At 37.5% G+C, this 12,681-nt stretch overlaps 1 protein-coding gene across 1 annotated transcript in view; it reads left to right on the top strand.

Annotated features, from left to right (window-relative positions):
- TNKS (tankyrase) overlaps positions 1-12,681 on the top strand; it is a 170,283-nt gene that overhangs the window by 146,503 nt on the left and 11,099 nt on the right. Inside the window, exons 21-25 of the mRNA XM_054566083.1 lie at positions 5,667-5,787; positions 7,895-7,992; positions 9,480-9,554; positions 10,452-10,557; positions 11,174-11,360. Of these exons, the coding sequence (XP_054422058.1) occupies positions 5,667-5,787; positions 7,895-7,992; positions 9,480-9,554; positions 10,452-10,557; positions 11,174-11,360 (587 nt within the window). The remainder of the gene's footprint in view (positions 1-5,666; positions 5,788-7,894; positions 7,993-9,479; positions 9,555-10,451; positions 10,558-11,173; positions 11,361-12,681) is intronic.

Genomic DNA, 12,681 nt, shown 5'->3' with positions numbered 1-12,681 from the left:
AAATCGCTGGTCTAACAGATGATGAGAGTCTTTAATTGTTATTTGTTATATCTTTATAAGCAGCCTGGCTCTATATGTTTCATTACATGTCAAAACTTAGGCCTTAAAAGAACGTTTAAAAAATTTTCATTATTTTCTTTCCAAAAAATGTTGGCATTTATTCAGCTTATTTCATTATTGATGTGATTAGACTTCATTTACAACCAATGAGAAATTCTTATATAAAGTATTTAGCAAAATATACATGAAGAGATTGTTCATTAAATTAGAAAGCAAAGTAATGCTTTAGACCGTGTACCTTTTCAAAATTGGCCCTTTATGACGTTTCTATTGTCTAAAATAATGTTGAACCAATACTTGGCCGTATACTCAAATAGACCTATTTTATTTTTGGATACATTTTGAGCGTCTCTAAAGGTCTTAGTATGAAGTCATCATTAGAGTATTTATGAATTAAGATCCTTGTGTTTGTCATTCTGTTCTTATACAGGAGAAGTTTTTAACTTATTACTATATGATTTTTTTACCATAGTTGATGGTAAATACTGAATCGTAATTTCAAGATATATACAAATATTAAATCATGTTGTGCACCTAAAACTAATGTTATGTTGTCAATTTTATCTCAAAAAAATAAGGATAAAAAATGAGTAAGTTCCTGAGTTTAAATCGATGCTTATTGATATCCATAGAATCTTAGAATGGGAAAGGTCATTGGAGATTAAGTTATTCTTCCAGACGTAGGAATTACCCTTTTAACATCCATATGGGAAGATAACTTGTTGTAATTTGGGCAAGTGTAATAAAATGCTTATAATTTAAAGTCTGCCAAAATCCCCCCATGTATAAAATTCATTGATTTTTTTTTTTTTATGTTTACCCGGTTTTGCAGAGAAATCTAATCTCTAGTCTACATATGTATTAGTTTCATAGAGCTGCTTCACAAATCGCCACAAACTTGGTGGCTTAAACCAGTGGTTCCCAACCTCTTTGGCACCTGGGACTGGTTTCGTGGAAGACAGTTTTTCCACGGGCAGGTGGGGGTAGGACGCGGAACTCAGGTAGTAGTGGGAAGAAGCTCGCCGCTCACCTCCTGCTGTATGGCCCAGTTCCTGGCCCAAAAGTGGCCCCAGGGGCTGGGGACCCCTGGCTTAAACAACAGAAATTTATTTCAGCCTGAAGTTGAAAATCAAGAGGTCATGTGGGCTATAACCCAACACGAGGGCTCTAGGGGAGAATCTTTTCCACGTTTCTTCCAGCTTCTAGTGGTCGAGGGCCCCTTTGGCTGTTGTCTCCACGTGACTCCAGTTTCTGCTTCTGTCTTCGCAGCGCCTTCTCTGTCTTCTCTTTTGTGTATCTCCTATAAGAATATTTGCATTGAATTGAAGTGCCCATTTAACTCTGGATGGTCTCCGCCCCTCAAGATTCTTAATTACATCTACAAAGATGTGGGGAAAGTTTTCAAATGAGGCTCTTTACAGGGATTAGAACATGGATACAGCTTGTTGAGGACAACTGTTCAGCTCACTACCACACAACGTGTAACTCTTTGTCTCTAAGACCTAGTCAACTTTCCAGACAGGAAGGGACTTACCCTTCCACCTGCCGACCCCCACAAAGTTTCTCCTGTTTTAGGATAAATATATCTTCTTCAATTATCCTTTGTATGAACATAGTTTCCAAATTCATCACTGGCCTGTTGGCCCATTCTGGTTTCATTGTAGGCTTGTAGTCAGTTTGGAGTTAATTAAAGACCTCAGGTCTTTCTCATATCAGTTACACTGTTAACATTTTCTAATGTCTTTGTTTTTAGCTGAAATTCTTTATATCATTATTGTAGTTCATCTTGAACACTCTCAGTGGAGTAGAAATAGCAGTGAACTAAAAGAAGACCTTGTTTCTGATTATTTTCTCCCTTTTACAGGCTGTGTAACATTGGGTGAGGCTTTTAATCTATCATTTTCCTTACTTGTAAAATAATACCTTTAAATGTCCAGATAGTTAAAATTCTTGGTCATACTGTGCTGCTGTGCCGGTTTTTAAAATACGCTTTGATGAAGCAGCAGATGTATCTTCTAACTGGTGGTAGGACTTAAGAGACTCGTGTCATTGTTTCTTTTCCTTTAAGCTTTGCCTACTATTGATTCACCCTCTGGTTTGGAGATTTTTCATGGTAATATCCTAAATTGTAAAAATCTTTTTCCCTGTTTCCCCACGGAAGGTATTAAAGCTGTTTTAAAAGCATTAATTATCCTCTGCTGCTGCCAGATCCCTTCTTCCCTAGTTGTGTCCGCAGTAACCAAGACTCCACACACCTTTCCTGCACGAAACAAAGACTGATTGTTGAAAGTTTTTCAAAGGATAGTTTCTACTCTTTTTAGTCATTGTGCATCATAATTTTAATTTCCTTTTACCTTATATTTAGTACTTCAGTAACTGATTTCCTATGACATGGTTATCTCATTTTATTGATTTTAAAAGTGTAATAGTTTAGTCTTACAGTCACTCCTTTTGACAGCTTATCCTGGTTTCATGGGTCTCATTGTTAGCTTTGTCACTGCAGTTTTCTGAGTAAATGGTTCCATTGATTTTCTTTTTGCCAGAATATTTTCTGTGTCCTTTTTTTAATCAGTATGTTGACTATTCTACTTAATGTACAATCCCCCTCCTCCAGATAAGTGATACTACCTTTCTTTGTATTCAACGGTGTCTGACTGTCTTCTGGCCCAATCATTAAGCAGTCAAATTAATTTTTATTGTAATGTCTCTCCCTTCAGGACCGCCCTCTCTGGCCCTGGCCAGTGTGGCTCCGTTGGCGGGGCGTCATCCCATAAACTGAAAGGTCGCGGGTTCAATTAGCGGTTAGGGCACAAACCCAGATTGCGGGTTTGGTGCCCAGTCAAGGTGCCTGCATGAGGCAACTGATCACTGTTTCTCTCTCACGTCAATGTTTTTCTTTCTCTCTCCCTAAAATCAGTAAGTGTATTTTTAAAAATTTATAAAATTGCCCTCTGATTCATTCTTTCCACTCCACTCCGATCTTGTTCTCAGTCATTTCCCTTCCAAATCTGCCCTTCATAATGCTATTGGTGGCATTATGTTGTGTCTTCTAAAATATAACTTTTCCTGTGTAAAAGGCTTCCTAGGACTGTATAATAGTATGTTCTCTGGATCTGTAGAGCCCATTAAGATCTGCTCTTGGCCTGCTTCTCCGTTTCTTCTTTTGTGCCTTAAGAGCATTGTTCTCTATTTTGAACTTTGGTACCTAGAGTCTCAAATATTCTGTATTCTCTTACTTGATTTTCCTTTTGCAGATATTATTCCCTTTGTCTTAAATACCCTTCCCTCCTTCCTGTGTCTGATTAACTCCTGCCTCTTAGCTGAATGATTGTCTTCTTCTAAGAACATTTCCTGTTCTTCCTTCCCTGCCCTCCTTACAGCCTTGACCAAATAGGTAACCGTCCTCAGAGTTCCTATAGAGAGCCTTCCAAAATACTGAACATTTTTTACCATGTGTTTGTGTTCACTTTTTTATCTCCTTGGTAGAGGAAATAGCGTGAACTTGGTGGTAGTTCTCTGTTTCCTGGCACCGCTCTGTTCTGTCATTTTGGACCAGTTATTTAACTTCAAGTTGAGCTATACTGGGTTGTTTGAGAATGAAATGAAATGTTTCATTAGCTACTTTTTGGGGAAATAGCATATAGAAGGTACTCATTAAATATGTATGAATGAAAAATCATGAATCTGAATTCCTTAGCTTGTCATCGAAAGTTTTCCAGTGGCTACTGCCTGATAAATGTGGGACCAGTATGATGCCATGTAAGTCAGAGAAATTAAATTCAGCATTTAGTTATGTTAGCTTTCTAGTCACCCCTTTTAAGAAAGACAAGCAAGTGAAAGACAGAAATGGTAATACTTCTCAGCTCTTCTCTGTATGATTTTTATGACTTCTCTGAGTCTGGATTCCCTTCTAAGGGATAGCACTTCATGGGCTGTTGTGAGGATTAAACGCAGTATTTATTTTCTATATTGAAGCTATATAATTGACAAATAGTGTGTTTTCCAGACCTGGTTCCTGCTTTTTCCAGATATGCATTGTGTGCATCAATTCAGAAAAGCTTAAGGATTATTTGAATTAAAGTTACTGCATAAATGTTAAATCCTATTCTTACGTCAACTCTTACTTGAACTGAAGTTTAGCATATTTAGAAGGGAAAAAAATGGGATGTCAATAATAAAAACCCTGTGTATGTTTCAAATTATATTAAAATCCTATCTAGCTAAAAATGTAAAGACCCCTATTATATTGTGAACTCTTCTTTCTCAAAGATGTATATTTCAGAACTATGTTGCTTTTTAAAAGGTCTGCTGAAAACTTCCTTTGGGTGATTGGAAGTAAATTGCCAATTTTGTGCAATAGAATTATTTTTAAATGGCCGTTTAGGAGCAATATAGTAAATTATTTCCAAAGACTGAGTAATGAATGCTTGTTGTGCTGAGAAAATCAGGTTCATTATGTAATATTTCATTCTGATAATAAAAATCAGCAGAGCTCCAGGCCTCATTTGCAGTTTTTAAATGTTATGTACAAGTATAAAAGTAGAGAGAAGCTATGGAGATATTAAAACATATCTCGTTTGAGTTGGAAAAGGGGTGTCTTCAGAAAGATTCCTCAGTTTTCCAAGGAAAAAGAAAAATTAAGGCTAACATTGTGATGTAGTATTTGGATTGTCACAGAACCACCTTCTTCTGAGCTGGAAAATAGTATATTTAGCCCTCAAGAAATGTGGTCGCCCAAGATTCCACCCTGTACATTCAGAACACTGCCACTTGGTGGCGATAGAGTCACAGTTACTTTTAGTTGACAAAAGAATTAGATAATTTTGGATCATTTCCATTTACCAAGATGAATAACCAATAATTAAAAACTCTTATTTTGTACCAAAAAAAATTCAATCCTTTTGTTAAATCTGAGGAGCTGTTAAATCTGAGAATTTATGAGAGAACTTAAAATCCATTTCCTCTCTTCTCCAGATTGGAATTCTTTACATAGCTTCTATAGAAAATGGTCTGTAATGTGAATAAATACATTGTGCTATAAATTTCACTCCTTTCAAAGGGAGCTTTTTTCGTGCTTGAATATTTCTTAGCTCTGAGAAGCTCCTCCTTACTTTCTTGTAAATCCTCATTACCTGAATATGCTTACTCCTTTTGCCACATTCTGTTTTTTTGGGCTATACACCACCTCTGCCTTTACCTACTATTCACGTTTGCCACCTGCTGGGTACTGGGATCTGGTATTTCCCCACTTTCAGGCCTGCTGGTTGTTCCCTCTTATATTTTGAGGCAAACAAAGGGTGGTAGAGTTAAATAATCAAAAGGAAATACAGCGATGATGATTTTATATTTCTATAGCATTATGTCTCCTGTTTTTAATTCTCCATTGACTAAAAGCAATTAAGGAGTATTTAAAGTGAGCAAAAAGCTGATAAAGTTATCAAGACAACTTTAAGAAGTTTTTAAGTTCATGCTTATAATGGAAACAAGAATTTTTCTTAATTTGAATGGATGCATATTTTCCATTGAAGACAAATGGAAGAGTTTTCATCACTTTCATCATCTGAGGAACTTAAAGATTTAGCAATTAATTTTGTTTCACTTTTCAGATTACGCTAGATGTACTGGCTGATATGGGTCATGAAGAGTTGAAAGAAATAGGCATCAATGCATATGGACACCGCCATAAACTAATCAAAGGAGTGGAAAGACTCTTAGGTGGACAACAAGGTAAGCTATTCAGAAAAAATCAATTTCAGGTATTAGTGGTACCAGATAAGCATCAGGGCTGGCTTCTGACCTCAGGTGCTCTGACCCTGGGGCTCGCGTCCCCGGCCCGCGTGGCAGTGCCTGCCTTCCCCATCCCACCTGACGGGCATCACTCTCCCTCTGATTGCTGTAGCTGGAATTGAGCCATTTTTGCCTCTCTCCCCACATTTTATACCTTAAATATCTCTGGAATGTCACAATTGCCTTCCAGCTTATCTTCGACGTTCACCTTTGCCTCCCTCTCAGCACCTTCCCTACACTATAACCAGAGGCTCCTTTCAGTATCATTTCATTGCTTAAAACCCTTCCATAGGATCCTCTTGCTTTTAGGATAAAATCAGACATTCACAGCGTGGCTTTTTGTAATCTGACCTTTCTCTCTTACTCATCTTGAACCCCTCTCCTTCCCTTACACCTATCAGCTTAGTCTTCTGCCATCATACTTTGTTGTTACAACCCTATCTCCTTTGTACGAGGTCTGTCCAGAAGGTATCCAGCCATGCGCTGTGAAAAATAGAGACATTTATTAAAGAAGGTACAAGATACAAGAAACACTGTACCTAGGACAATGACCCCTCAGTCCCCTTCAAAGTAGGCACCTTGGGACCTCACACACTACTCCCAGTCCCCATCAACTGCCCATTGTATTTTCCTAAATCTCATCTATGGTCTGAAATCTCTTCACTTTCAAAGATGGTTATAGTTTGGGGAAAAAAACAGAAGTCACAGGGTGCCAAATCAGGCCTATAGGAGGGCTGAGTCACCTGGGGGATATGATGTTTAACCAGAAAACTGCATGAGATGTGATGCACAAGTGGGCATGTTGTCACAATGAAGCTGCCAATCACCAGTTGCCCGTAGCTGCGGCCTTCTGAATCATTGGAATAGTTTCCACAGAGGAATATTCAAGCTTCATGCAAAATTTGACGCAGATTCATTGCTGTACTTGCCCAGTCATTTTGAATGCAATGGTCACACAGTACACGTGCTCACTCAACAGCCCCCACGGCCCCCACTGACTAGTACAGTGAAGTTGTCATTATTCGTGCATGCATGTTCCAGTCCACTCTCCTTGGCTGCCAGGTACATCAATGTCACATAAACTATTCTCATATAAACAATGGCTGGAGTTTTTCCAAACATATCTTGTATGTTTCTGTGTTTATCATTTCTCTATTTGTTTTTTTTTTTTTGGTTTGTTTTAATTTATTTTTTATTGTATTTTTTCCATTATCATTTATTCCCCTTATATCTCCCTCCCGCTGCTGTCATTACACTGTTGTCCGTGTCCATGAGTCCTTTCTCCTTTTTGCTCAATCCTTCCACCCCCCACCTCCCTCACCATAGCTGTCATCCGCTCTCGAGTCTGTCTCTATTTTGTTAGTTCAGTTTGTTCATTGTATTCCACATATGAGTGAAACATACAGTATTTGTCTTTCTGTGACTGGCTTATTTCACTTAGCACAATGTTTTCCAAGGTCCACCATAGAAGTGCTTTTACTGTAGAAAAGGAAGAGGAGAGAAAAGAAACAACTTAAATTAGTTGATTAGTGTGCAGAGCTAATAAATTGCAAGAGTGACATGAAACTAAACATTAGCACGTTTCAAGCTTGAATCTTATTTATCTGGATTAAATGCACAAGGATAATGAAATTAACAAGAATAGTATATTTTAAACATATCACATGAACATTTCAAGCCATCTCACAGAGATTTTAGAAAAGGATAATCCTTAAAATTTAAACCTGACTACATTGTAATTACAGTGTGTTTCTTTTGTATCAAACATAGCTATAAAAGCATTCATGGTTAAATTTAGTTGAACAAATAATTGTTGAGCCCTGCTGTATATACAAGGAACTCTTTAAGAACCAATAAAATCAATCCCCAAACACACTTCCATTCACATGTCTTTGGATGTCCTTGTTTATATAACTTTAAATATTAGGTTCAAATCGCAAGTAGTTTAGACTTGTTCCAAAATATCAATTATTTGTGACAAAGCTTTCCCTAAAATAGAGCCTGATTAGTAGACTTCTGTTAACTATGTTAATTTTTTTTTCTACAGGAACCAACCCTTATTTGACTTTTCACTGTGTTAATCAGGGAACTATTTTGTTGGATCTTGCTCCAGAAGATAAGGAGTATCAGTCAGTAGAAGAAGAGGTAATGTACATAGTTTTTAGTTATCTTTTCCTGAAATCCATGGCTAAACTTATTTTCCAGGAGAGGTAAGCTTGTCTTACTTTGGCTTACAGTCACTTGCCTATGTATTACTCTATCTCCCTTAACCAGTGTGGTGGAATATTGCCAAAATTAAAATAGGATTGTGGATTAGAACTTTGCCACATGGCTTTCACATCGGAAACATAAGGTTTCCCAGTGGATGGTTCAGATCTGCCTTTTTATTCTGGAGACATTCTCGAAACTCATACAAGTAACGACCCTTCTAGAATTATTTTTTTATATTGCTAAAATGCTACCTAAGAATGCTATGGAGTGAGAACCTTGCCTCATAGATAGAGAGCAAATACAGTCTCATCTTGATTTCTGTGCAGCATTATAAACCATGATTATAAAATAATAGGCCTGATTTTTACATATGCTTAGAAAGTATGCTTCAGAACTTGAGTCACCTTTCATTTCTCCAGTCACAATGATTTTAAAGCACCATAGCGAATGGTACGAACCTCCTGGTAGACAGATGCTGTCCAGGTGCCCCCTCTACTCATGGCTTCTGCCTCTCTTCCGACACATAATAAACAAAGTGGCCAAGTGGCATTATTCTGTGTAGAAAAGCATGCCTGCATTTTTGTTCATTTTTAATTAGTGTTCATATTATTCCCATTCTGGAAACTCAGAACAATTACCTTAGGGTAGTACTGTAGCTCATACTTTGCCAGTTTTTCAAGAAAGCATCATGTTTTCTAGTGCCTTATTGCCTAATCTACTAGTAGTTAGTACATTCTGATAATAATATCAAAATGTGGTGAGTAACTTCATAATGGAGTGGTAGAGAATTGACTCTTAGATTCAATTCTATGAGAAACTTAGGTCTTCAGAACATTTTACTTTTCTGTAATAATTCTTTTTAATTTGGAAAGTAGAAGAAGAAAGTTATTCCTGGTCTGTGTAGATGTACTTGGAGTTCCCAAATTAAGAAGATAACATGAAGTATTTCACCTCAGGGGAAAAAAATTATTGATTTTTTAAAATTTTTGTTTGTTTTTAGCATTTGTCCAGTGGGGTATTAATTGAATACAAAAAGTTTTAGTTTGGCTTAGTCACAATGTTGCCCCCATTCTCAATAACATAAAATAGTAATGTAGATAACTTAATGTGATATGTTATGCTTCTTCATTGTGTTTACAAACTCTTTCCAGGCTCTTATTAGGAAATAGAAAGAAAATGCAGATGGTTAATATTTATGTTTATCACTATTTTCTCACCAGAAATATCTGCTAAACTTCTTGATCAATTTATAGTAGACTTGTATTTGTTTATAAAGTGCTAAATCTTAGACTCATCAGTGAAACAATGTGATAGAATTGAAATGTTGAAAACAATGGAAGAAGTATCTTTAGAATTATACACTTGCGTATTTTCAGAAAGCTAATTTACTTCATTTTATTTTACTTCATTTTATTCTGCAGATGCAAAGTACAATTCGAGAGCACAGAGATGGTGGTAATGCCGGCGGTATCTTCAACAGATATAATGTCATTCGAGTAAGTTTTTAGAACAGAAATTAGATTGCAAGCCTTCCTGAAAATCAACTGTAAACAGTGAAAAGCTGTTTTTTAAAGCCCTATTTTCAAACTCATGGATGAGCATTCACCTGGCACGGCAGTCAGGTGTCACCCCCTCCACTACCATATAATCTTTATTCCCCCGAGACCATACTTCACTAGAAGTAGAGACGCCCAGGAAACACCAAAGCTGCCAGCGGGCGGCTAGGTCGCGGGTATTGGCAATGCAGACACAGCGATGAGACTCCCGACTCATCCATAAATTCAGACAACAACTGATGGCTGTTTGTATTATCACCATTTCAAGGTAGCATTAAAGGCCTGGAGTTTTCCATCTAACTGAGTCAGCGATTGTATCAGAGTGCACGTATTTCTTCATCTCAGTACCTTAATCAGTAATATGGGATAGAAGACCGCTATATGCTTTCTTTCCAAAGGATACCGTGAAGACGAATGCAGTCTGTTGAGAACTGATTTAACCCTTGGGTTAGTGGACAGGTGGGAGTTACACCAGTGCACATCAGAGTAGCCCAGGGGGCCTGCAGCAAACCACAGATTTACAGCCCTACGTTCTAAAGTCAGTAAGTCTGGGGAAGAATCTAGGAATGACCTTCTTCATCTTTTTTCTATTTTAACTCCTCAGGTAACTCTGACGTATGTAGCCAGGCCTAGTGCAGAAGAACAAACAAAAAGCATACCTGGAAATCATGCCACCGAAGGCCAGAGTTTAGCTGAATTGCACTGACCTGGCCACTTTATCATTTTTAAATACAAAAATGGGACCTTCCTCCAGGAAAACATACTTTCCATTTTAAATCATAATTACCAGTTAACATACATTACACTCAGTTGCTTTTTTCTTCCTCTTCCTTAAAGATTCAAAAAGTTGTCAACAAGAAGTTGAGGGAACGGTTCTGTCACAGACAGAAGGAAGTGTCTGAAGAGAATCATAACCATCACAACGAGCGCATGTTGTTTCACGGTGAGCGTCCCGCCCGCAGCCCCGGACGTCTCTGGGCTGCAGGGCCCAGCAGCACGCAAGGCCCGTGTTACTGACTGTGATAGTGTTACGTTCAAAATGGTCCGTTTTGATTTTTTCCCAAATAATTACATGCTGGTACCAGCCTTCTAATGCATTACATGCTTGTACACTTCAAGGCATATACAATGAAAACAAATTGTCTGAAATTTTTTCAGAACTTAAATTGCAATGTGAGCCATATAGAGAATGAAATGTTTTTATTTCGTTGCTCATTTTCATTGTTTAGCATAATTGTTTTAGTTTATCAGATTATCTGTACTTGCTTAAAGTAAGATTGGGTATAAAATAATCTGTATTTTTCAAAGCCACATTGTACTTTGCTATCTAAAATCTCATGCCATCTGCAAAATAACATCCTGCCTTGGTGAGTGCTACAGGTCCTTGATAAGGTTCTAGTACATGATAATTTATGTATAGTAGACATCTGGCAAAATACATTTTTAAGTTATGTATTATTAATTACTTAATATCAATCTGCCAAGTGCAAATAGTATGTAGCTAATTGATATTCTAGAAAAGTGTTCAAAAACTAATTTTTCTATCTTTATATTTTTAGGTTCTCCTTTCATTAATGCCATCATTCATAAAGGGTTTGATGAGCGCCATGCATACATAGGAGGAATGTTTGGTGCTGGTATTTATTTTGCTGAAAACTCCTCTAAAAGCAACCAGTATGTTTATGGGATTGGAGGAGGAACAGGCTGCCCCACACACAAAGATCGGTCATGTTACATATGCCACAGGTGAGCACCCTGGCCCCTGTGTTACAGTTGCTGTGCTCAGGTCCCAACCAGGTGTGTTTCTTAGGCTGTGCAGAAGTTATCCCGTCCTAATCCTGAGGAGTCAGGACGTTGGGGGTTGGGTGGGAATAGCTTATCAGCGTGCGCTCTGGTGGGGCTGGTGTTAGTGGTGATAAATGCTCGGTGTACCAATCATAGATTGCAATGCAACTCCCTCCATTTTGGCTTTTTCCCTGGGCTTCATGTTTCCTGCTTCTGAATGGGTACGAGAGGGGTGAGAATTACTTCTTTAGAAGAGGGAGCCCTGTCTGTCTTGAGAGTCACATTGGTACTAAGACACGTATCTTCTATAAGGTCACAGTTCAATTCCTGGTGAGGTCGCGTGCCCAGGTTGTGGGCCAGGTCCCTAGTTGGGGGTGCACGAGAGGCAGCCAATTGATGTTTCTTCACACATCAATGTTTCTCTCTTTCTCTTTCTTCTTCCCTTCTCCTCTCTCTAAAAATAAATAAAATTTTTTTACAAGTTTTTAAGAAACGAGTTGCATCTTTAATGTGCTTGATATTGCTTGTGATATTTTAAGGCAGGATATATAATTGCCTATAAAAAGTCCAATTTTGGAATATTAACTTTGGAATTATTAAACAAGTGAATATTAGCTTTTTAAGTAGGGTTTTAAAACTCGAAAGTTGAAGAGAATAATAATATACTCTCTCTGAAGTGAAAATTCCCTTCCCTATTCCATTTCCTGCCAATAGAAAAAAATACAAAAAATTATATTTTACAAAGATTGCAGCTCATTACATTTCTCTTTAAATTAACCAAATATGTTATTTTTGCAAAGTTGGGTTAATAAGAAATTTTGTGATTCAGTTAAAATATCAAGAAGACCTATATAACCTTAAAATTCATAATAATTGACTTGAAACTTACTGCTCTCAGCGATACTGTAACAAATTGTAGCCATCAGCAGTTCTAAGATGGATGCCGTATGTCCAGACGGGAATTTTAAGTCTGCTGTGGTTAGTAACACACCAAAATTCCCAGAAATATGTAATATGCAAAAGTTTTTCTTTGTTGCTTCAAACCTAATTCCTCTGAAAACAAAATGAATGGAAATAAGCAATAAAAGTGAACCTAGATGAAGATAAAAAGTTGCTTATTAAAATTAAAAATGCAGTTTTATGTCTTAGCCAGGATTCTCTAGAAAACAGAGCCGGAAGCCAAAGCTTAGATCCTGGCACTGTCTTGGCAAGTGCAACCCCAGGGAGGCAGGAGTGAGGGCACAAAACGAAGTGAAGTCAGAAGGTGGCAGAACAGACTGCG

Source organism: Pteronotus mesoamericanus, unplaced genomic scaffold (assembly GCF_021234165.1).
Source record: "Pteronotus mesoamericanus isolate MK-2021 breed Mesoamerican mustached bat unplaced genomic scaffold, CSHL_Meso_final contig_169, whole genome shotgun sequence".
NCBI classification, from domain to species: Eukaryota; Metazoa; Chordata; class Mammalia; order Chiroptera; family Mormoopidae; genus Pteronotus; species Pteronotus mesoamericanus.
Note: the sequence above shows the minus strand (reverse complement) of the source record. Positions and strands in the feature narration are given on the sequence as shown.